Source organism: Chrysochloris asiatica, unplaced genomic scaffold, assembly GCF_000296735.1.
Source record: "Chrysochloris asiatica unplaced genomic scaffold, ChrAsi1.0 scaffold00060, whole genome shotgun sequence".
In the NCBI taxonomy this organism is placed as follows: Eukaryota; Metazoa; Chordata; class Mammalia; order Afrosoricida; family Chrysochloridae; genus Chrysochloris; species Chrysochloris asiatica.
The window spans coordinates 15,488,972-15,514,886 of record NW_006408578.1 but is presented as its reverse complement, the minus strand read 5'-3'; the positions used below and the strand labels follow the sequence as shown (position 1 = coordinate 15,514,886).

Below are 25,915 nucleotides of genomic sequence, written 5' to 3'. Positions count from 1 at the left end.
CTGCAAAAGATCTCTTTAAAGTATTAAAGAGTAAAGATATTACTTTGAGGACTAAGGTATGCCCAACATAAGCCATGTTTTCAATCACTTCATATGACCATGAAAGTTGAACAAGAAATAAAGGAAATCACAAAAGCATTGATGCATTTGAATTATGGTGTTGGCAAAAAATATTGGAAGTACCATAGACTGCCAGAAGAACAAACAAATCTGTCTAGGAAGATGTACAGCTAGATTTTTCCTTAGAAGTGAAGATGGTGAGACTTGGTCTCATATACTTTAGACATGCTATCAGGAGGGACCAGTCCCTGAAACAGAACATCATACTTGTTAAAGTAGAGGGTCACCAAACAAAGGAAGACCGCCAGTGAGATAGACTGACATATGCCTACATCAATGGACTCAAACATAACAATACTTGTGAGGATGGTGCAGTACTGGGCAGTACTTCCTTCTGTTGTACATAAGATCCAACAGAACTGACTTGTTGGCACCAACAACAATAACAATGCTATCTCTGTTGTACTAGCTTTTAAAAAATAATTTACTTATTTACAGTAAGATAAGTGAGTGGTTTAGCTGCTCCTCCATTTCCAAGAAAGTTAATTTGACAAAATTTATGAGATTAGCAGGTTATAGAAACATTTAGGGAAAGCTAAATTTCAGGCTCTGCCCAAACTTTAGGCTAAGTAGAGTGTGAAGGGAACAGTTGTTGTGTGGCTGGTTTATTCAGTGGAGTCCCTGGGTGTACAAATTCTTAGCACACTCAGCTGTTAACCAAAAAGTTGGAAGTTCAAGGTCATTCAGAAACACCTTAAAAGAAAGGACTGGCTACCTACTTTCCAAAATCAGTCATTAAGAACAAACAAGTTGGCGGGTCGGGTAGAAGTGCAGTGAGGCGCTCCGTCAGCAAAAACACAGATTACTGGACTAAGCAGGCTCAGTGGATGGTGCTAGAACTCTGAACCACAGATAAAGGAATATTTAGAAGGTTGGAAGGCTTACAGCTAGGGCAATTTGTAGTAGGAGCAAGAATCCATTGCTTTCTAATTCAAGATGCTCAGCTGCTCCCAGAGCTGCCATCTTGGGAGAGACCAACAGGGAAAGGATCAGAGCAGCCAAGGATGCCTGCTAGAACTGCAGAGATACAGGTGTGGACATTCTGTATTTATTTTTATTTGTTCATTGGTCTCTAACTGTATGTGCACCTCCATTCTGGTGACTAGAGGGGGTGCCTGAGCAAGGGGACACCTCACCCCCATTCCTGGAGTGTGCAAGTACATATTCACACAATCTCCTTGAAATTTAAAGTGACAGTTCCACTTAAAACCAAATGGCAGTGCAAAATGGCCACAGCCAGTCCTGAACTGTTTATCACTAGGAAAAAGGCCTGAATTATATTACAATGACCAACAGTAGCATATTGAAATTTCTCAGGAAGAAACGTGAAAAGAGAAGCCCACCTCCTGATCAGATCTTCCTGGAGGCAATCAGAAAGCATAAAAAATACCAAAATACACACCCATCTAAGTATTAAGACCACAGATAACTCCTGAATATGCCCCCAAAAAACAAAAACAGATGACCATATTAATTCCAGCTCCAAAAACGAGATAAAGTGATTGAGGCAAATGAACTGGAAGTAGACTTACACTCCATACTGGAAGATGGGCAGGCTTTGGAAATGCCTGAGAAGGAATTCAGAAAAATGATTATAAAAGGTATCAAAACATTATACAATGGAGTTGAGGAAAATAAGGAATAAGTCAGGAAAGCACTACAGGAACAATCAAATAAGATAGATATAGCATTGGAAAAAATTCAAAACCTACAGAAAGAGGTCCAAACGATTAATGATAGAATATCAGAAATGGACAATACACTGAAAGGGCAAAGGAGTAGAATTGAAGAGATGAAGCCAGAACTAGTGAACTAGAAGATTAATCTCTCAACATTACTAAGATAGAAGAACAAACACTAAAAAGGATATAATAAAAATCTGAACAAGGCCTAAGATTCATGTTGGACAACAGGAAGAGAAATGACTTAAGAATTATCAGCATTCTGGAACAGGAAGAATCACAACAGAGAAGATTGTTGAAGAGCTTCTGAAAGAATATTTCCCTAACATCCTGGAAAGCAAAAAGATAAGCATTCAAGAAGCTCAACAAACCCCAGGAAGGATAGACCCTAAAAGACAATCACCAAGACATATAATAATCAAGCTCTCCAAAATCAAATATAAGGACAGAATCCTGAAAGCAGCTAGGGAAAAGAGAAGTGTAACATACAAAGGCAAGAAAATCAGATTAAGCTAGGATCTCTTAACAGAAACCATGCAGGCAAGAAGGCAATGGGGAGACATATATAAAACGCTGAAAGGAAAAAAAACTGCCAACCAAGAATCCTCTACCCAGCAAAGCTGTCAATCAAATACATTGTCGTAATCAAAACATCGCAGGATAAACAGAAGTTAAGGGATTTTGCAAAAGCCAACCCTGCTATGAAAAACATCCTAAAGGAAGTTCTGTGGACTGAGAACCAAGAAGAGCAGCCAACAACCAGAGAATGACGTACGTGGCAGCATCACCTTGAACTCAATCAACAAATGAAAGAGTCAAGAACAGAATAAAATTATAAGAACAGAAGATCTGGGAGGTCAGTCTATGATCAAAACAATTACAAGGTAAACACAGAAGAATAGAGATCCAGGTGGTGAGAAGGTCAGGTAGATTACAGGATAAAATAGCCTATCTTAAATGGAGGGAAGAGTTAATGGAATATAAGGTAACCACAACAGTGGGGTTGGAGTGAGGGGTTTAATTCGGGTGTTGGGGAGGGCAATACAAGAAGGGGGAGGAGGCGGAAGAACAAGCTAGATAGGGGAACAGTGAGACAGTTTTGCATGGGCTAAGTGGGACAGAGGTAAATTGTGATGCATACTCAACCTTGGAACAACAGGGCTCTGTGATACAGGGATCTAGGTATAGTTTGAAGAGAGGATATAATACTAAGATGCTTGACTGCCTTATGAATATTAGTTTCCCTTGCTTACTATTGTAAAATAGACACTTGAGTGGGATAGAAAAGAATGTTGGGAAACATGATTACAGAAAACTTGTAAGCCTGTCTTCAGTCTTTAACTGATTGGAATACCTAAAATGGATTCTAGAACTTGCTCAGTGAAATAGCCCTCTTGCAAAGTCTTTACAGAGTATAGGACCTTAGGTGGAATCTTGAGTCCAATCTAGAACCGTGTGAGGCGGGACATTTCCACTAGCAAGGACAAGCGGACCAGCCTGGAACATTTAGAGCAACAGAAGACATATCTTCAAAGAAAGAACATCAGTAAAAACCCAAAACAAAAATCTCAGCATGACTGGCTACTACAAGAATAAGCAAGCTGTTTGACAGGAAGCCATCAAGCAAGCAATCAAGTTCCTTCAGGACAAACTCCCCTCTAAGACTGAAACTCAAAGGGAACACATAAGTAGACATGTAAGCTTGCTGGCGACCACATTGGTCTGCTGGTGAATGGAAGAGGGGGAAAGGAAGCAATGAAGAAGTGGGCTGAGTTCAACCACAGTCCATTGAATCCCATTGACCTGGAGATGAGAATGAGAAGAGGAAGGGCTGGTTGGTCCAAAGTATGGTGAGACCTGGGGATGCTGAGCCCATGGACAAGGACATAGCCACAGAGGGCTAGATCTGAGAGGGAAACATACAGCCGATATGAAGTGAGGGGAGATGCCCAAGAACACCCAAACTTGCAGATAAATACCCATTTGACCTAGCCTCGATGACTTGATAATCAGAACTTGACTAGAGGAAGATTATGAAAAAGAAAAAAAAAATTGATAAAGGAAACAAGGGTAAATTGCTACAATTTGATGAACCTGACCTATACTCATGGAGGTTGTAACTCTAAATACCAACAGATAGGGAAGGAGTCTTGACATCAAGTATCAATGCTATCCCCTCTGTACATAAGGTAGACAGGGATGGGCAACTTAGACATTGGCCACCTAAAATGAGGGGGCGATAAAGGAACGAAGTGACTGGCTTACAAGGTTTCAAGAGGGAGTTTAGTTTAAGAGTATGGGGAGGAAGAAAGAGTCTCCACTGAATAGTTTTCATCTTGTCTACATGGGTCTGGTGAAAAGAGATGGGGATAAGATTCATATGATCCGATAGTGAATAATTGTTATCATGACTAATTGTGACTGTCACAATTGTAACAAAAACAGGGGAGTGGGTAACCTTACAGTCCAGAAACAGAGGACCTTAGAACCATCAATGAAGAGAGCACAAGCAGGATGCGGGACCTTATCCAGAGAGGCAGCGATGCCAGAGATGGTGGAGGCAGAGATGGGGACATGGAGAGGGGGAGCAGTTGACTCTAGATTCATGGGAAGAGAGGGACTAAAAATGGTGGCCAGGAGCCAGACTTGCAGAATGTGCCCTTTGGAGGTGTAAATTGTTATATATGCCTGAGTGTTTGTTTTAAAAGCTAAAGTGAATATAGAGAAATAGTGTTAACTGATGTTACATGGAGGGGATTTTAATCATTGTGATGAAAGAAGGTGTATGATTTGTTGAATGTAAAACTGATGATCTGCTCCATAAACTTTCACTCAAATCATAATAAAAAACTTAAAAAAAAAAAAAATCAGTCATTAAAAACCCTACAAAGAATTCTGGGAAAGTGGCATAAACAAACTATCATTTTGACCCTCTCCCACAAATACAACAAGGAAACAATGCTCGCTTTTGAGGGTAGCAATGGGAAGCATCAGGGAACTGTAGACAAGCCAGAAAGAACAAATCAGCAATGAGTTGCAATGTTGTTGGTGTGTGCCATCAAGTTGGTTCTGACCCATTGTGACCCTGTATAGAGGAGCGACTAGTGAGCTTGAAGTGCTGACCTTGTGGTTAAAACCAACTTTGCAGTTCAGCACATTAACCCACAGCGCTATCCAAGGACTCCCAATGAGTTGCATATGGTAGGAAAATGACTTTTACTACTGTCCCTGCCTCCCCCCCCCCCCCACACACACACACATACCCCAGCCACACAGGCTTTCAGCTGCTGTGAACTGGGGTAGTGGCCACTGAAAAATAGCCTACTTTTGCAACCACCACAACCCTAGCCTGTACAAAGAGACAGGACCCCAAACTTTAGAGCTGTAAAATCAACAAGGCAGACCTTCCTGAAGGTCCTGTTGGAGTGTGGCAGCACCTCTCTGACGCAGACACTGTTGATTACAATTGTACTGTGAATTACTACAGAAAGCCCATGCAGTAGAGTCTGCTCTTATAATAAATGCTCTACTGGCCTTTATGTGCACCCTATAGTTCAGGCCTCTAACACCAAATGTAGGACATCCTAGGTGTCTGTTCGGTTTGTCTTTCTATCAGAAGTAAGCCTCTTTAGTGGAAGCTACCTCCACAGCCAAATATTATAGAGAGGGCTCTGATGGCAATAAGGCAGACTCCTCCATGAAGGTGCACTTGGAGTGTGACCGTCCCTCCCCCATCTGGACACTGTCACCTGCAAGTCTGCTGTGAATTGCTACAGAAGAATTCTGTAGTGGAGTCTACTCTCATAATCAGCACCCTACCTTCCTCCCTGTGCATACCATAGCTCTAGACTCTGAAACCAACAGGGCAAATCTCTCTGGGGACCAATTAGGGACCGTCTGTCTCCACTTCCAGTTGATGTTAGTAACTGTTGTCTGAGGCTGCTGTGAGTTAAGAAGCAGAAGTCTCATGTGGAGGCTGCACTGGGAAAGACTCTGTGGCACTTAATAATATATGCATGTTCACTACTGTGTCATGTTCATTTGGGTGGGCCATTGTTTCTCTGCTCTTTGTGAGTCTTTTGAAATTTTGTTGGGGCAGGGCATTTTCAAGGGTGTTAACTTTCTCAGTTTCCCCCAGTATTTGGTGTTTTTGCCCATACTTTCTGCAAGAAACTCAGGTGGGCAGAGCCTTCAGCCTTTGCTTACTATTACCTTTTCCTGTGTGTGATAGATCCTTCTCCCTCTACATTTAATTGGGATTTGAAAGTTCCATATCTCATTTTCAATGTTCAATCTCTCCCAAACATACTAGAGAACATTTTGTGGTCCATTTGTCCACCAGCAATCCCTGCCACTGGAGTGAGATATTGTGTACTAATCAATCTGTCCGCCAGGAAGGTGCAGTCTCCTCTCTCTGGTTATCACTCCCTAACCATCTCTGGTTCTGCAATAATGATGTTAGTTAGAAAAACCCACATTCAACAAACACTTTTGGGTCAGGGTGTTGTCTTCCAGTTTTGCTTCAGGTTTCCTTCCATACTTTGTGGGGGGTCTGCTTATATCTGAGCTGGCATTCAGGCAGACTTTCCTCCATTTCAGGAGGAGGATTGACTGGCACTCCTCAGAAGGACCTCTGAGAGATTCATATTTTTGGTTTCAGAACCCCAGTAGCCCTGTGGTGGCTGGGGAAACAGTCTCCACTTAGGTAACTCACCTTCTGACTCCACTTTAGACATATATATCAACCTAGCAATGGACAGTCACTGAGGTTTGAAAGGGGTTGTCACACTCAGGGAAGTCTGCCTTATTACTATCAGAGCAGAACAATAGGAAAGAATCACATGATCATCTCTATGGATGCAGAAAAAAACATTTGATGAAATCCAATGTTTTCTTTATAAAAACTTTAAAGAAGATTGACATAGAAGGCATATTGCACAATATGGTTCAGGGCATATATGAAAAGCCAAAGGCCAACATTATACTTAATAGAGGAAGACTGGGAGTTTTCCCCTTGAAATCAGGAACAAGACTAGGGTTCCAACTCTTCCCACTTTTATTTAATATTGTGTTAGGAGTGATAGACAGAGCAATGAAAATAGAAAATGAAATAAAAGATATCCAGTCCATACATGAAATAAATAAAATAATCTCTATTTGCAGTTGATATGATCCTACACACAGAAAACCTCAAAGATTACTATAGATAACTTCTAGAGAAGTTAATAGAGGAATTTAGCAGAGTTGCAGAGTACAAAGTCAACAAATAAAAATTAGATGAGTTCCCATACATCAGCAATAAGAAATATGAAATGGAAATTTACAACAGCATCTAAGAGAATAAAATATCTAGGAATAAATATAACCAGGGACATGAAGGACTTATCTAATGAGAACCATAAAATACTGCTGAAAGAGATTAAAGAAATTTAAAAACAAATGGAAAGGTGTTCCATGTTCATGGATTGGATTCATTTTTAAGCTGTAACTATCTCATAAAATGACTTACAGATGCAAAGCAATCCCAATCAAAATTCCAACAGCATTCTTTACAGAATAAGCAAAACTGATCCTCAACTTTGTATGGATTGGCAAGACACCCTGAACAGCTAAAATAATGTTCAAGGAGAATAAAGTAGGAAAACTCATACTTCCTAATTATAATACATACTTTAAACCTATAGCAATTAAAACAGTTTGACAATGGTATAACAATAGACCCATAGACCTATGGAATATAATTGAGAATCCAGAAATAAACACACACATCTATGGTCAACTCATTTTTGACAAAGGTGTTAAGTTTATTTAATGGGGAAAGAAGAGCCTCTTCAAATAAATGGGGGTAGGAAAACTGGATATGCAGAAGAAAGAAAGAAAGAAAGAAACAGGATCCAAATGTGCAAACTAAAACAAAATTCTTAGAACAAGAAGGGGCGATGCTGTCAAACCTCACTTTCAACAGTGGATTTTTAATGTAATAACAAAAGCACAAACAGCAAGACAAAATAAATAAATGGGACCTCATAAGGATTAAAACAAAATACTTTTGTTCATCAAAAAACTTTACCAAAAAAGTGAAAAGACAAGCTGCCAACTGGGAGAAGATCTTTGGAAACCATTGTTGTTGTTGCCATCTAGTCGGAACCGACTCTTAGTGACCGTATGCACAGCAGAACGAAACAATGTCCGATCCTGGGCCAACCTCACTACCGCTGCCACACTTGACACCATCAATGATGCCACCTGGCTGATCCATCTCGTTGGGGGTCTTCCTCTTTTTCTCTGACCCTCCACCTTACCCAACATGACATCTTTTTCCAGCGACTGTTCTCTCCGGACTAAGTTTGACAAAAATCTAATAATAAAAATGCATATGAGGGGGCTTCAAAAAGTTTGTGGAAAAATGAAAGGAAAAGATAATGGGTTTTTCCTGTGAACTTTTTGAGATTCTCTAATATAAAACTTTGACAACTTAATGATAAATATACAAATAATCTAATCATAAAATGGGCAAAAATTTGAATAGACATTTCATCAAAAAGAATATCCAAATGGCCACCAAAGAGATGAAAAGATGCTTAGCATGATCAGCTATCAGAGAGATACATTTCAAAACCACAATGAGATATCACCATATAATTCGCACTAGGAATTCTATGAATAATCTCTAAGGGCCCCAAAGGCAGGGGTCAGGGACTAGAATGAGACATGTCCTCATAGATAGCATGGAGGACACGGAGGGACCAATGGAACGGAGGCTGATGGATGCTGTTCTGGACGGGGTGGTGGTGCAAGGAAGGAGAGTCAAGAGTAACCAAGGGCCTGGCTAGCTGAGGCCCGTCTACCATTGGGGGTGGGCCATACAACACCCCTGTAGACAGAGTCTAAGTGAAGTGGAATCCTGGACCATATAACTAACCTACTCTACATCATGTCAGCAACCAAGGATTCCTCAAGGGTCAGTAAAGCAATATGCATTTCAGCTGACTATGGTGTGCATTCACTGGGAGAAGAAAGGAAGGCCCCACACCTCAGAATTCCAGCCATTAAATAAGAAACCCTTCTTCTTTCATATCACTGGTCAGTGGATTGGGGAAGGCATCTAAGGCCTTTGAAGTTCTCCCTGGGGCTGCCCCAGGCATTGATTTTGACACTTGTAATCTAAAACGTCTAAATAATACAAAAATGTATCTTCATCTTTTGGATTACAGGTGTCAAAATTTTGTATTTGATGATTCATTTCTTAATTTTTGTTCTTTATAAATGTAGCTGTGACCATCATTCAATTCTGTTACCATGTCCTTATTTAAATAACATTCATGTTATAAGTTTTTGCCAACTGTAGCCTCCCTCAAGGTATTTTCATATCGCTGTAAAACAATTAGCCCCATGTGCTTATAAAAATACCTCAGGAAGAGGACACAGTTAGCCAACATGTACAATGCGGGGGTTATTTGTTTAAAAATGAAATACGGTACATAAAAACCAAATAAAGAGAAAAACACATACCCACCTATTGAGACTAATCTAAGGCTTGAAATAGAGTCCTGGTGTGGCACTGTGGGTTAATGCGCCAGACTGCAAAGCCATTTGAACTGAAGGTTGGCAGTTCAAGCTCACCAGTTACTCTTTGGAAACCCTATACAGGGTCACTATGGGTCATAACCAACTCGATGGCATTTAACAACAACAATAACAAAGGCTTGAAAAGCACTGTCCACGCTATTGTCATCTCTCCTGTAAAAGGGACAGATTGACAGGATAGAGAGGTTGGGATGAGCTAGTATTTGCCTGGAATGTGGTAAATACCAAGCAGTGTTGTTTTTGTTAAATGCCGTCCAGTCAGTTATGATCCATAGCGACCCTGCATAGGATTTCTTTCCAATGAGTGACTGGTGGGTTTGAACCAGTGACCTTGTGGTTCAAAGCAACTTTGCAGTCCAGTGCATTAGGCCACAGTGCCACAGCGGGACTCCAAGCAGTGTTAGACATGGTGTGTTTTTATTCATGTTGTTGCTGCATTGTTACCCCATCCCCTTTTGTGGTTGCCGTTTGCCTGACTCTCTGCAAAATAATTGAAGAAAGTAAATTCCTCCTGTCTGTAGGCAAAGAAACAATTCTTGGTTCTTTAGCTGAGATGATTAATTCAACATAAATAAAGGTGTATGATAGTTCCCAACAGCTGTGGGGTGTTTTTTTTTTTCTTTTCTTATCCTTATCCATTCATTCTTTTCCCTGGCTTCCTTAAGAAATACTTTATGAAATAGTTGTACAGTTTAGTGGTTAGACCAGTCATCCAGCTAAATACTCAAATAGAAATTAAATCCTTGAGCTTAGCCTTATTACTTGGTCTTTCTCATAAAAATCCAAGTACTGATATGCACGTATATAGACTCTCATACATGAAGATACAGTACATGTCTACGTGTACATTCACCAACAAGTAAGTAGCTACATGAAGATGCATTTTTGTATTATTGACAGATAACTATACACACGAAGATAGAGGTGCATTTCTATGTGTGTTTTTATCAACACATGCATGTGAAGGCACAGGTCTAAATATGCATCTAAATATGTATTTACCAACATAAAGACATATAGAAAGAGAGAAGAATGAAATCATTTGCCAGATTTTGGCAACTGAGTAATATTGGAATAATCCTATTTGCCTCAGGATAGATGTTGTGATGAATGATTCTCAGTAATGTGCTGAGCCAGCAGGTTATACCAGCCATTCATCATCTTGAATGCACGCAGGCAAATGGGATTATTATTACAATAAACTGAAACTACCTAGGGTTTGTCCTCTGTGAGATTAACCCTCTGTCTCTGTCCAACTCAAGAAACTGAAAATTTAAACCAAATTCACAAAGTCAGGATATTTTTCTCATGAAATAGCTCCTTGAATATAATTTTTTTTTTTTTTTAAGGAGAAAAGTGAATCTGGAAGATAAATTATCTGATGTTCTGGAAGTATCAAATGCAGAAATATAAAAGCTGAGAGTTTGTAACAGCAGAAGCTGGGAGCATCTGAGGCAGGAGGGAAGCAGCGGGGAGCAGGAACATAAGGCATCTTGGATCACAGGTGGCTTGAACCTCTGAGGAGGGAACGAGACCTAACACCGTTCGTCTTCTTCCTGGTGTCTGTTCCCTTATTGCCTCTGCCTTCCCATCCGCCTTCATAGGCCCAATGCTTTTGGCATGAGATCCCCTCACTTACGGGGCTCTGGAAGGGGGTGTGGTGAGTTGTGAACCCTAGAAAGGAATACAGTCTTGAAAAGGGTCTCTATCAAATTGCAAGTTCTGTCTCTCTTGGATCTGATCTCCTAACAAAAAGCACAGTTAAGTATCTGATGAGATTGGAGGTGTTGGCTGTGAAGGTGTTTGCCTGGTCAGGAGGACACAGAGTAAGTGGGCCAGGCTCCAAAGTCTTTCATCTAGCCCAGATAAGATACATTTTCTGTGCCATGATCTTTCCAATTTTTGAAAGTCTCTGAGAAATAAGAGTCACTGGACGGTGTAAACAGTTGCCATACTCAGCTGTTCACTAAGAGTGGTGGTTCCAGTTTGCCCAGAGAGACTTCAGAAAGATCAGTGGATCTACTTCAAACCTATCAGCTCATGAAAGCCCTATGGAGCACAGGCCGACTCTGGCACACCTGGGGCCACCATGAATTGGTGTCAACTCCATGGCAACTAATTCTGAGAACCAGCTTCCCTTGCCTGGGAGAGATTTCTTCCAGGATTTGGGTTTCCATAAGTGATTGAGAATCTCTGTTTTCTCTGGTATCAACGTGCATTTTAGTTGTGACTAAAATTAATGCCTTAAGTTAGAGTATGAGTGGGACATTTGTGTCCATCTGCAGACTGGCATCTTCTGTCATCTTACTGAAAAATAAAGCTACTTTTTCCAATATTGGATATGTCACGTATTGACCAAAAACATGGCCCAATAAACTCAACTGACTTTGAGCACTATGCCTCCCAAATGGTGGGCCATTATCTTACGTGAGGAGATGTTTTTTTCTAAAGCACCGAATGTCCTATTTTATGCACTGGCATGTGATCAAGGCAGGATTCTGGTGATCGTCACACCTTGGTACAGCTGAGGAGTCAAGGTAGCTGGAGATTCTGGGACTCATAAAGCGGCAGTTTGTGGTATATTGTTGGAGAAGGAAAAATTGGATACAGCAGGGGGCTGTTTGGAAGAAGAAACGTGTTTCACTTTGCCTGAGCGAATCTTGCATCTGATTAGAGTGGGAAGGTGCGAGAATGGGCGGCTGAGACTGTCGTTTCTGACGAAAGCAGGGCTATCTCTACTGACCTCTCCCTCGAGCTGGGGTTGATTTCTAATTTAATTCTCTTTTCCTGCAACTTTCCTATTAGCACAGGAAGGTTGTTATGTTTTGTGCTTGCATTTTTTTTTTTAAAGCACTCAGATTATTTTCTCTGTTGATTGCATCAGCCAGCATTAGGCAACTGTTAAATGGTGAAGCAGAAGCTGTGAGCACTACAATTTGCAAGAAATGCAGAGAGCCTTTAGTGGGCGATTTTTCTTTAATGGGTGGGCCAGAGAGATGAATGAGGCCTTGCATTTGTCTTCATAGATTCTGGAGTGGGGTAGCTTCCTTGAAGGGCATTGAGAATATTCCTAATATCTGGTCAAAAAGCAGTTTCTCAAAGCAACAAAGCCCTTCACCTTCCTTCCAGTGCCTTACAAGGTCACACCACAGGAAATGTGCTAGATTGATTGATGCTGACAGGAACTTATTTGTGGTAGAAATGAAAGTAATAAACCTCAAAGATTGGGATCCATTCTGTGTGTCAGACTTGAAGAGGAGTAGTGACAAATTGGAGTGTGTGGGAAAGGGAAGGAGGTGAACCCCATTAGAGAAGAAAGGGATGAAGTCAGCGGAGCTGCTAGACCCCCAATAGAGAAGATTCAAGGAAGGCATGACAGCAGTTTGCAGACATTTTCAAACTATTATGGGGTTAAAAAAATGTTAAGTGTTGGGCTGCTAACCACAAAGTTGGTGGTTCAAACCCAGCAGCCACTCTGACAGAGAAAGATGCCCCAAAAGATTTACAGTCTCAGAAACCCTATATAGGGTTGATCTGAATTGGAATTGATTATATGGTAGTGTGTTTGGTTGTTTTTTGTTTTTGTTGTTGTTGTTGTTAGAAGAAGAGGAGTGGGTCTTCTTCTTCACAGGCCCTTATGACATAATTAAGATGATTGGTAGGACCAGAAGGTAGAAAAGATGCTTTTTATCATTTACTGCAGGATTTGGGTGCAGGGCCACTGAAAGAGTAGGGATGAGAGAAAGCTCCCCAAGAATGTACGCCTGCCTCCTTGCTACCTGATCCACCCCGACCCCAGCTCTTACCTGAACATCTTTCTCTTTGGTCTCATTAGTCCAGGACCATCCAGGTATATCCAGACATTTCGAAGAGTTTCTTTTAAAGGATTGGTGAACTCGACTGTTACAACCATGTCAGAACCAACTACTTTAGCACCACGGACCTAAAAATGATTGAGGGGAGAATATAGTTCATTAGTAATAACTGAAACTTTTTTTGGCTCTTCTGTCTCCTTAACCAGCTCCATTTTTGCTTACGGGGTACAGTATGACTATTTTTGACAATGGAATCAGTGTGAGGAACAGAACTGATTACTCTGACTTGGGGATACTTATTGAGAAAAAGATGGAAAATTACTAATTAGAACCACACTTGTTCTCATTAGGAAAACCAACCTAATTAGAGCATAGGTTAATAGCCTTGGCCACTCAATGCTCCTTGTCAGCAGGAGGTGGAAATGCATTTATTTAGTGTAGCAACAGATATCTATTGTGAAGGCCACTAGGTGAACTTTGCTTCTGGATTGGGCTCAAATTTCCTGCCAGGATATAGGGGAATTCCTGAATTCAATTGGTAAAAATGCTCTAGGAAATCTCTACCTTACTTTTAAACATACTGGGAAGAAGTATGAGAGGACCATCAAAAAGTTCATGGAAAAATGGAATGCGAAGATAATGGAACTTTCCATGAACTTTTTGAAGCCTCTTCATATGTCCAAAGAAAGAATTCTTCCTGTTGAACTTGAGAATGAGGAATCTGGACATTAAAGCAAAAGAGACTTGAATCTGCAGCCACCACATTTGAGTCCAGGAGCGATATAAAGCTAGTTGTTCATGAGTTGATTCGTAACAGCTCTTAGTTCCTTGTGTTTGTTAAATTGTATTTAAATTCTTGTCTCTTGCGGTGGGATAGGCAGAGAGCTGGAGTCCAGGGACTTTAGGACTGGAATACATCGTGATCATGATAGTGATCACAGCGTGTATGAAAGTAAGTTAAAAAGCATTGCTACAAAATCAGATAAAACTTTCTTAAACAAAAATATCAAAATGTGATGCTATTTGACTTCTGTGCTCTTCAACTAACATTACATCATAATGGCAATTTTGGCATCCTCAAGGGACTCAAATCATGTTTCTTTCTAACATTCTCTGAGTTGGGGAACAAAAAGTCTGTTTGAAGAGGCAACATCAGGCCTGTAATGTGGGTGGAATAAGGTTTCTCAATGCAATTATCATGGGACAGTCCTTGCTTTCCTTGAATATTGTGGAGGTGCATTGTTGTGATGGAAAAAAAAAAAAAATCCAAGTGCAACTTTCTTGGTCTTTTTCTCACCAATGGTCCATTTTCCGAATTCTCCTAGAATATCTATCAAGATTATCCATTGGGAATTCTAAAAATCAGTTAACTTAATCCTCAGAGCTTACATCGTTGCCTTGAATTTAACTGTGCTAGCAGACTCCCTCAGAAATCACTTAAAAAACAAAAACAAAAAACCCAATGAGACCAAGACAAGCATAGTACTGAGAGAACTGGTCTGCAGTCATGTGCTGATCATAGAGACATGTTTAAATATATTTGTTTGGAATAAACCTGCACATGGACAAACTGGAGCCCTAGTAGTAATATTTTTTGACTAACCCTCATACTGTGTGCCAGGCAAGTTGTTCAACACTTGTACCAGTGGTTCTCACCCTGGTATGCACAATAGACTCACTAGGAGAACTTTTAACACTACTGTGTGCTAGATCCAGACCAAAAAACACTCAGAATCTTCGGAGGCAGAGGCTGCGCTTAGTTTAAGAACCCCTACTGATTTCTAAGTCCCAGCCAGGGCTATGAGCCTCTGTTTACATACCACCTCACCCCAGTAAGCCTCACAGCACCACAACACTTTAGAGGAAATTTATAAGCTCTAAGTAATTACGAACAACACAATAGTAATGGCTCTTCCTACATCGAGATGGAGGTCTGACCATTTTTGCCAAGTATTCTGTTTTACAAATAAGACAACTGGTTCAGAGAAATTTGTCTTGCACTATGACTTGAAACTACTAAGCAATCTGGCTGGAACTCAAGTTGAAGTCTAACTCTAGAACCTGAAGTCTAAAATATGGAGGCCAAAGGAACTGAGAAAACCAACAACAAAACAACCAAAAAACCATTTTGTAATGATGTCTGAAATGCCAGTTGGGAAGAGAGGAAAGAAAATTGTCAGTTGGTGGCAAATCCTGGATTTGGAGGCACAGTGATGAGACTCAGCATAAATAAGTTTCCATGAGGAGACTGACCGAATAATCGCCAAACTAGGACATGAGCCACAAGTTACTTGTATGGGCTGATAGGGACATGGGGTGTGATGGATTGGTCCAATTTGAAAGGTGGAGTGGAGTCAATAGGGTCTCTCAGTTTTGGTACTATTGACATGTTGGGACAAATAATTTTTGTTTGGGGGAAGTGCCCTGTGCATTTGTAGGATGTATACCCTCTGGTAGCGTAGTAGTTATGAATTGGGCTGCTAACCTCAAGATCGGCAGTTCGAAACTACCAGCTGTTCTGCAGGAGAAAGATGAGGCTTTCTGCTCCTGTAAAGATTTGCAGCCTTGGAAACCCTGTGCAGGGTCACTATGGGTCAGAACCGACTTCACGGTACATAACAACAACAGCATACTAACATCACTGGTGTCCTGGTGTGGTGCTGTAAGATAAACACTGGACCACATGGTAGGCAGTCAAGGGCAAGATTGGTGGTTCAAACTCAGCAACCACTCTTCAGAAACCCTATGCAGGGTCACCATAAGTCAGAACCAACTCAACAACACTTGACAACAACAACAATATAGCAACACCCTTGATCTCTACTCACTCAAGGCCAGTAGCACCTAGTTGTGAGGCAAATTTGCCCCAGACTGAAAAAATCATGGGTTCAGACAAAACATTAGGAAGATAGTCAGAAATTGTCACTTTCTTCCCAGATGTCCTGATGCTCTATTAACTCAGATGTTGGAAGTACAGAATAACTACATAATTGGGATACTTTCCATGGCACTTTTGTTTAATTCCCAAGTGTGTCCAATATATTTTTTCTAAATTGAAAACAGTTTTTTAAACACCTTTGTACTTTTAATAAATACAAGATGAAGATAACATTTTAAAATAGCTCTCTATATTGAAGATAGTAGGGTTAATATAGATACTCTATTGACAAAAGCATTTGCTATGACCACTTTAATTCTTTCTGAAAAAATATTTTATACCCATACCATTACAAGTTCTGGTAGTGTAGTGGATATGAATCGGGCTATGAACCTCAAGGTCAGCAGTTTGAAACTACCAGCTGTTCTGCAGGAGAAAGATGAGGCTTTCTGCTCCTGTAAAGATTTACAACCTCAGAAATGTTGTACAGGGTCGCTATGAGTCAGAACCGACTCCATGGCACATAACCACCAGCACCACTATTAGGAGCTCTGGTAGTGTAGTGGTTACAAATCTGGCTGCTAACCTCAAGGTCGGCAGTTCAAAACTACCAGCTGTTCCGCAGGAGAATGATGAGGCATTCTGCACCGGCAAAGATTTGCAGCCTCGGAAACCCTGTACAGTGTCATGGTACTTAACCAAAACAACATGCTAGTAGAGTTGCCTTGAGCTGATGATGTTTTGTTTAAATAGCCACAGCCAATCTCGAATTTATGAAGGCTGGGGAGCACGAGTAGGGCTTCCAAAGTCCTTAATTTGTTCTATGTAGCAAGTGTTTCGTTCTGCTGTGCATAAGGTCACTATGGGTTGGTACTGACTTGATGGCACTTAACAACAACAACAGCAAGAGTTAGAGATGCCAAGAGGAAAGAAGGCCTCTGCTGCAGAGCTTCTGTGGCAAGTGCACCTCCCAAAGGACTTCACCCAGATAAGGAGTGCTCCCCTCTGGAAGAAGGGTGGGTTGGAGTACTGGGAGAAGATGGTTTCAGCAGGGTAATTCATAAAGCACACCAGGAATAACTGGACCCAGCTGTGGTCTTCAACCTTTGGGTGGGGGGAAGGTTTCCCTCTACATTGCTCTGTCTTCCAGGACAAAAATTCTTAAAAATTTTAAATAGCTGAAAATAACAAATATGGTTGAGGCTTTGGGTGCTATCCCATGGTTAGACATATAAAATAAAAGTGGGTGAATCTACATCCTAATCCAGCCCTGTGCAGGGTCACTATGAGTCAGAACTGAATCCATGGTATATGTTGTTTGGGAGTCCTGGTGCTGGGGAGGGGGGCGTGCAATACACAAGAAGTGGGAGAGGGATGGAAGAACAAGGCAGATGGGAGAAGAGTTAGACAGGTTTGCATGGACCAAGTGGGTCAGAGAAAAATAATGATGTTTCCACAACCTTGTAACAACAGGGCTCTGGGATATAGGGATTGAGACATGGTTAGAATGGGTAAAGAGGGGAAATAATATTTAGATGCTTGGCTGTCATTTGAAACTTAGCTTCCCTTGCCTACCATTATAAAATAGACATTTGAGGGTGAGAGAAAGGAATAGCCAGAAACATCATCATAGAAATCTTGTAAAGGCACCTTCAGCCTATAACTGATTGGAATACCTAAAATGGGGCTTGAATTGCCCAGTGAAGGAGGCTTCCCACGGAGCCTTTGCATTGCATAAAACTATAGGTGGAATCCTGAACCCCATCTAGAATCTTCTGAGGTGGGAAATTTCCACTTGTAAAGACAAGCAAACCAGCCTGGAGCAGCTAAAAGAACAGAAGATATTTCTTGATAGAAAGCCCGACAGGAAAAATCAAAAACAATAATGGCAGTCCAACTGACTACTACAAGAACAGGCAAGTTGTTCCCCTGGGAGCCATCAAGGAAGTGGTCAAGTCCCCTAAGGGCAAACTCCTTCCATGTATTCAAGGGGAATACATGAGCAGGCATGTGGTCTGGCTGTGACCACATTGGTCACCAATAAGCGGAAGAGGGGGGAAAACAGCAATGAAGTTGTGAGCTAAGTCTGACTACGTTCAATAGATTCCTATGAATGCAGATTGAGACCTGGTTGGCCAACAGTATGGCAAGACCTAGGGACAGAGAAGACTAGAGCAGAGAGTGAAGTGCCAGCTGATATGAAGTGAGGGGAGATGCGCTAGAACACTCATACTTGCAGATAGTACCCACTTGACCTGGCTTCAATGGCTGGATTATCAGAACTTGACTAGAAGAAGAAAGAAGAGAAATAAAAGAATAATTTGCTACGATTTGATGAACTTGGCCTATATTTAAGGATGTTGTAGCTAAAAAATAGCATAGTGGTTACAAATCGGGCTGCTAATCTCAAGGTTGGCAGTTGGAAACTACCAGCCGTTCCACGGGAGAAAGATGAGGCTTTCAGCTCCCGTACAGATATACAGTTTCAGAAACCCTATGCAGGGTCACTGTGAGTTGGAACCAACTCTGTGGTACTTAACAACAACAACATTACAAGTTAGGGGTTGTTGTTGATGTGAAGTACTGTCCAGGTGGCTCTGACTTGTATAGGTTTTCCAAGGTGTGGCTGGTGGGTTTGAACCATTGGTGGGTTTGAACCGCTGACTTATTAGCAGTCCAGTGCTTATCATACAGTACCACACCAGGGCTCCAAGTTAGGAGTTGTTGTTGTTAAGTGCCAGCCATCGAGTCAGTTCTGACTCATAGCAACCCTGAATAGGTTTCCAAGGAGCTGCTGGTGAGGTTGAACCACTGATCTTGTGGTTCAAACCAACATTATAGTCCAGTGCATTATAGTCCAGACACATCAGGGCTCCAGGTTAGGGGTTACAGCTCCCTAGAAAGGTCTGATAACAGTTATTGATCTATTCTCCACAAAACAACAAATGCAGATCAAGGGCATTAATGACTGAATCAAGCCTTTGGGCCTTGTGCACTCCAGGTTAAGAACCTTTCCATTTACATAGAGTTCTATAGTGTGGAAAGTAAAATGCCTCCTTTCAGATCAGGGACATTGTAGTATTTGAAAGGCTGGCCCGTGTGTGTAAGTCTTTATGAATAGACTTAAGATGTGAATATGATTAGAATATTAAGTCTTCTAGGATAATTTCATGTGTCACACCTAATCAGTTTGCTTCCAGATATCATCTCTAAAATTAGCTTCTGGCATTGGTTTATAAATACTGTCCAGGCTTTCCCAATCCTGGAGTGGGGAGGGCAGATGAAAAGGGAAGTCCTTTTCAGGTTGTGATGTGTTTCTTCTGTAATTAACAAAGATTCAGTGTATATTTTCTGACATTTTACCTCCTGGATCTAGAATTACACTTTCTGAGATTATAATTAACCTCAGAACCTTAGAAACTCAAACTGAACCTAGTACAAAAGCCTGTCAAATATTCAACCCCACAGTTTTCTGTTTACAAAATTTAAATGCAGCTGTTCTTCACTTCCACCCTCCTTCTTGAAGAAAAGGAAGCAAGTGTACACAGTATTTTCATATTGTGTTTTGATTTAAGTGATATATTGTGCCTGGGGTATCTCTGAAATGCTGAGCACAATGGCCTTTTGGGGTGGAAATGTCTATTTACATCTGATTCTCATAGGAATCTGCCCAGTTCCCTCTTCTTTAGTGCTGTAGAAAGAATCCCATATCAGCATAGTTGTATGTCTGATTTCCTCACTCTCATAAAATGTCACATAAAAAAAGCCTTAAGTTTAGGCAGTCCAGAGGTTAGGTCAAGAAGAAGCTTTTATGCCTATTCACTCCACACCTATTCCATTACCTGACACACACAAAAAGGAAAAAGCATATGGCATTATCAGTGACATCCCAATTTTTTCATATATTTGATGGATATGCTTTATTTTTCCATCTTCAGTTTAAAATACCTTTTTCAAAAATAGACATAATATTATGCTTTTCCAAGTTAAACACCATTCACCAATATTGGCATGCTGAGTTATCTGCTATGCTATTTCATGGTAATGAACAAGTACTCTCATTCTTTGTTAAACACACATGCATACACACTTTTTGAAACAAATGAATTTTTAGGAACCCAAAAGATATCTCACTGAGTACATATTTTCTAATATGCATAACTGTGCTCAAAATTGAAACTGAAATGAAGGAAAACATCTGAGAATAAGAAAGACTTTAACTGGCAGTTAAACTCATTAGTTTGCCCAATTGTCTTTATTTCAAGTGTTTTCAATTGTGTGTTACATGTATTACTAAAAATCTATTTTGGTTTTCTCTTACTCATTCTGGGAGTGTGGTGGCTACAGAGGATAATCACAAGGTTGATGGCTCGAGCCCACTAGAGGATCTGTGGGAGAAAGATGAGGCTTTCTGCTCCCTCAAAGATTACAGCCTTAGAGGGTTGTTGTTGAAGTCCTGGTGTGACTCTGTGGGTTAATGTACTGTACTGCAAAGTTGGTTTGAACCACAAGGTCGGTGGTTCAAGTTTACCAGCTGTTCCTTGGAAACCCTATAAAGGGTCGCTATGGGTCAGAACTGACTCGATGGCACTTGACAATGGCGACAACTCAGTCTATGGTCACTTTCAGTAGCAAGCAACTGATTATAAACTAGGATCATTTGCACTAGCACTACTGCTACTTCTAATACTTTTGTTAGGAGCCTTCAAGTTGGGCTCTGACTCATAGCGACTCTATCTATGTACACTACCCAGTCCTGTATCACCCTCACAATTGTTGTGTAAACCCATTGTTGCAGCCACTGTGTCAGTCCATCTCATTTATGGTATTCCTCTTTTTTTCCGACCCTCTACCAAGCATGATGCCTTTTTCCAGGGCCTAGTCCCTCCTGTCTTTAAACCTCCTTGCCAGAACATGTTAGGTACCTGGACAGGGTGGGCTTGGTGGGCGGTAAGAGCATGTGAAAGCTGGACAGTGAATAAAGAAGACCGTAAAATAATTGATGCTTTTGAGTTATGGTGTTGGAGGAGAATATTGAAAGTGCCATGGGCTGCCAAAAGAACTAATAGATTTGTTTTGTAAGAAGTGCAGTCAGAGTGCTCTTTGGAGGCCAAGATGGCCAAACTTCGTCTCTCATACTTTGGACATACTGTCAGGAGGGACCAGTCTCTGGAGAGGGATATCATGTTTGGTAAGGTGGAGGATCAGAGGAAGACCACGAGATGGATTGGCCGAGTGGCAGCGTTGATGGACTCAGGAGTGGCAACAGTAGTGAGGTTGGCTCAGGATCAGGCAGTGTTTCATTCTACTGTGCACAAAGTCGCTATGAGTTGGTACCAAATCAATGGCACCTAACGACAACAAGTCCCTCCTGATACTGTCCTAAGTAGGTGAGGCGAAGCCTATTATGTCAGCATTTAGTAAATGATGGTTTTACTATTTTCAGACAATGTTCTAAGTCTGTACTGTCCAAGATGGAACTAATAGCCACACATGATGATTTAAATGAAAATTAATTAAAATGAAATCAAACAAAGATTCGTTTTCCTCAGTTGCATCACTCATAGTTCAGGTTTTCAATAACCATATGATGCTAATGGCTATCATTAAGGCTTTTGGATTTACATGCATGAATACATTTCATCCACACAACCTTATGAGATAGATACTATAAGCCTTCATTTTATAGAAGAGGAAATTGATGCACAAAGAAATTAAGTAATTCATTCAAGTTTATATAGTAAATTGGGAGGTGATACTCGAGTGCAAGAGTCTTTGCTTTACCAGGCCCCATATTGTGGTGTAAACAGTTAACACACACTCAGCTGTTAACTGAAAGGTTAGAAATTCATATCCACCCAGAAGTGCCTTGGAAGTAAGTTCTGGGCATCTACTTCTAAAAAAAACAATCATCATAAATCCTACGGTACACAGTTCTATTCTCACACACATGGGGTCACCATGCATTGGAGTTGGCATAATCGTGTTTGGTTTATACTTGACTCTTAATACTGATTAATGATGATGAAGAAGATGATGATGATCACTTACTTGTGTTTAGCAATTAGTAATTCAGGTATTGTATTTATCATTTTATTTACATTATCTTATACAATTCTTTCTCTTTCCCTACTGATGTAGAAACTGAATTTTAGACGATAAATAAAATGCCCAAGTGCTAGAGAACTAAGTTGGCAGAACCCAGATACAAATCTAGGTCTTTCTGACTGCAAAACATTAATCTTTAAACAGTATATACTCTGTGATCTCTGACAGGAGAGAAGTAAAAATAGTAACATTTTCCTGCTGGAAATAATTCTGTATTTTCTAAAATCCATTAAAGAGTAATATCAGCAATACCTCCTTGTCTTCTAACCAAACCATTTGAAGACAATGATTACAAGTTGACCCTGAACTAAATTTGAAGACATAAGTCTTCCAACTATGTTTTTAACTTTCTAAGAGAGACATCAGCTTCATATGCCCAAGTGAAATATGACAGCATATTCTGAGGACCTTGATATATATTAATTGATGATAATAGCATTTTCTGTTGAGGATAAAGATTGAGATATCATACCTTAAAATGACCAGTAGCCCAAACACAGTGGGATTATATAAAAAAGTTGATAGGATTAGTTATTCTTGTTGGGTTTTTTTTTTGTGTTTATCTCTTTATAAGATTATAAAAAAAAAAAAAAAAAAGACAACCAGAAAATACAGAGTAAATTATATATCAAGTAACACGGTTACCAGTGATTTCTCATTTTCATTCCTGGATACATACCTGCCTTGTATTACTGAATTTATTCATAAACACAGCCTTTTTTTAAAATCAATGAGCACACAAGAGATGCTTTCCTAATGGGTGGAGACAAACAGTGATTGGTTCCCAGCTCCAGTCCTCTGTGACCAGCAGCTGTGACTGGAATTGAGTTGGCTTCCCAAGCATGATGTGAGTGTCTCACCTGGGCATCCTCCCTAGTGTATAAATTCAATTGTGTCCACCCCTCTCTCAAAATATATGTTGGAATCATAACCCCTTTGCCTGTGAATGTACTCCTGTTTGGAAACTGGAGTTTCTTTGTTATGTTAATAGACCATACATCAGTAGTAGTTGTTGTTGGTAAGTGTCATCAAGTCAGTTTCAACTCATAGTGATCCTGAATTGGGTTTCCAAGGAGCAACTGGTAAGTCTGAACTGCCGACCTCATGGTTCAAGCTGACCTTGCACTCCTGAGCTTATCCTACAGTGCCGTACCAGGACTCCTACAGGAGTAATTGTTGTTGTTAAGTGCTACAAAATTGGTTCAACTCATAGTGACCCTGTACAGGGTTTCTGAGTGGGCTTTAAAATCTAATCACTTCTGCGTTATAAGATTAAACACACGGGGGGGGGGGAGATAACATGTGAGCATCATCTACAAGTAAAGTATCATCCAAGAACACTCAAGGAAGAGTCCTCAATATGCAGGTGGCAGAGACTCAAGGTGAAGCTGGGTGCTCTGGACTCTAAATCTGAAAACCAGGAGCTGCCATTGTGTCCCTTGGACACATTCCTTGAGTTTTCTGGTACTCAGATTCTTATGTACGTAATGGGACCTTTAATGTAATAGATATGAAATAATCTAGCACAGCATCTGAAACATACTAGCATTTATTAACTTTGAGGTTTAAAGGAAGAAAATGTTGACAGGATGACCAACAGAAATCCTTGTATACCAGTTCTCCTAGAGGAATGCTGTGGATTCAGTCTCTCAGGTACTAGAAGAAGAGAAGCATACAGGAGAAAACTTGGTTCCTTTCTACCAATACCTCTTCTAGAGGGAGTAGACAAGTTCCCCAACCTGTCACCCTACCCTAGCTGAAAAATCTCCAATTTTCCAGGAACCACATTCTGAAGGACTCTGGAGATGGAGCAGGGCAGGGGTGTGTCCTGGTAACTGGGGCTTGCTGTGGTTTTGGAGAACAAGGGAGGTCAGGAAAGAGTAATATACATGGTTGAAGAAATGTTTGAAATCTTGAGAAGCAAAATCTTTCACAATGCTGAACTTTTCTTGAATAGAATTATCTAAATTCTTGACATTTTCTGTAATTTATTTATTGTACAGCATGGGCACCAAAAATCATTTGTTGAATGAATGAATAAGTGAATGAGTGAATGACTGAGTTGCGTGAATGAGTGAGTGAGTGACTAAAAAAGGGATAAATTAATACTGAAATATTCTTTTAGCCAAAAAGACAAATGGGAAAAAAAATGCATGAAATAAAAGTCTTAGAAATAGTTAATTGTTTTTAATTTAAAATATACACATATATGTATATTTGGGGACACCTGTTTGTCATAGTTATAATTATTTTTTTAAGTTTTTATTGTAAATTATGTGATAGTTTACATGGTAGAATATTAGCTTTACATTCATCTTAATCATATTTCGTTTTATTGCAATGATTACAATCCCCTCTATGCATCATCAAACAAATAAAGGGTACACCCTGAAAGCCTGCCTCCCAGCCGCCAGTCACAGCCCCTGTTCCTCCCAGAGTCCAGAGTCCCCAGTGGCTCCATCTTTCCATGTCATTATCTCTGACTCCATCTCTGGCATCACTGTATCTTTGGGTAGGGTTCTGCACTCCACTCTTCTTCCTTGATGGTCCCAGGGACCTCCGTTCCAGGAATGCAAAATCAACCACTCCCATTCTTTTGTTACAAAACATCTACCTTACATTTCCAACCCTCACAGTCAGTCCTGATACCAATTATTCACTATTGTACCACAAGAGACTTACACCCATCTCCTTTCATCAGCCACATTGAGGCAGATTGGAAACCACACAGTGGAGATTCTACCTTCCCCCAAACCCTCTGGAACTAGGATCCCTCTTGAAAGCTTGTAAGCCAGTCACTTTTTGCTTTTGTAGCCCACCCATTTTGGGTAGCCAATGTCTAAGTTGTCCATCCCTGTCAACCCTGTGTATGGAGGGGATGGGAATGACCCTTGCTGTAAAGATTTATTCCCTCTTTTTAGCTATTGTTGTTGTTTTTAAGTACCATGGAGTCGGTTCTGACTCATAGTGACCCTGCATAGGGTTTCTGAAGCTGTAAATTTGTATGGGAGCAGAAAGCCTCATCTTTCTCCCGAGGAATGGCTGATAGTTTCCAACTGCCAACCTTAAGGTTAGCAGCCCAATTTGTAATCACTATGCTACTTTTTAGCTACTATATCCTTAAGTATAGGTCAAGTTCATCAAATTGTAGTAAATTACTCTTTTATTTCTCTTCTTTCTTCTTCTAGTTGAGTGGGTACTATCTGCAAGTATGGGTGTTCTTGTGCATCTCCTCTCACTTCATATCAGCTGGATGCTTCACTCTCTGCTCTAGTCCTCTCTGACCATGTCACTGTCTTTGGGACCAGAAGTCCCCAGGTCTTGCCAAACTGATGGCCAGCCAGGTCTCAATCTGGTTGAATATGGTCAGACTTAGCTCACTCATTGCTGTTTTTCCCACTCTTCCACTTATTGTTGACCAGCGTGGTCACCAGCCAGACGACATGTCTGCTCATGTATTCCCCTTGAGTCTTAGTCTTGGAAGGGGGTTTGCCCTGAGGGGACCCGACCGCTTGCCTTGATGGCTCCCCGGGGAACAACTTGCTTGTTCTTGTAGTAGTCAATTGGACTACCATTATTGTTTTTGATTTTTCCTGTCAGTCTTTCTTTCAAGAAGAAAGGCCGCTCCAGGCTAGTCTGCTTGTCCTTACAAGTGGAAATTTTCCACCTCAGAAAATTCTGAATGGGGTTCAGGATTCCACCTATGGTTTTCAACAATGCAAAGG

General features: G+C 40.6%; 1 protein-coding gene across 1 annotated transcript in view; it reads right to left on the bottom strand.

Annotated features, from left to right (window-relative positions):
• F13A1 (coagulation factor XIII, A1 polypeptide) overlaps window positions 1–25,915 on the bottom strand; it is a 352,784-nt gene that overhangs the window by 5,523 nt on the left and 321,346 nt on the right. Inside the window, exon 13 of the mRNA XM_006864109.1 lies at window positions 13,196–13,332. Coding sequence (XP_006864171.1) covers window positions 13,196–13,332 — 137 coding nt within the window. The remainder of the gene's footprint in view (window positions 1–13,195; window positions 13,333–25,915) is intronic.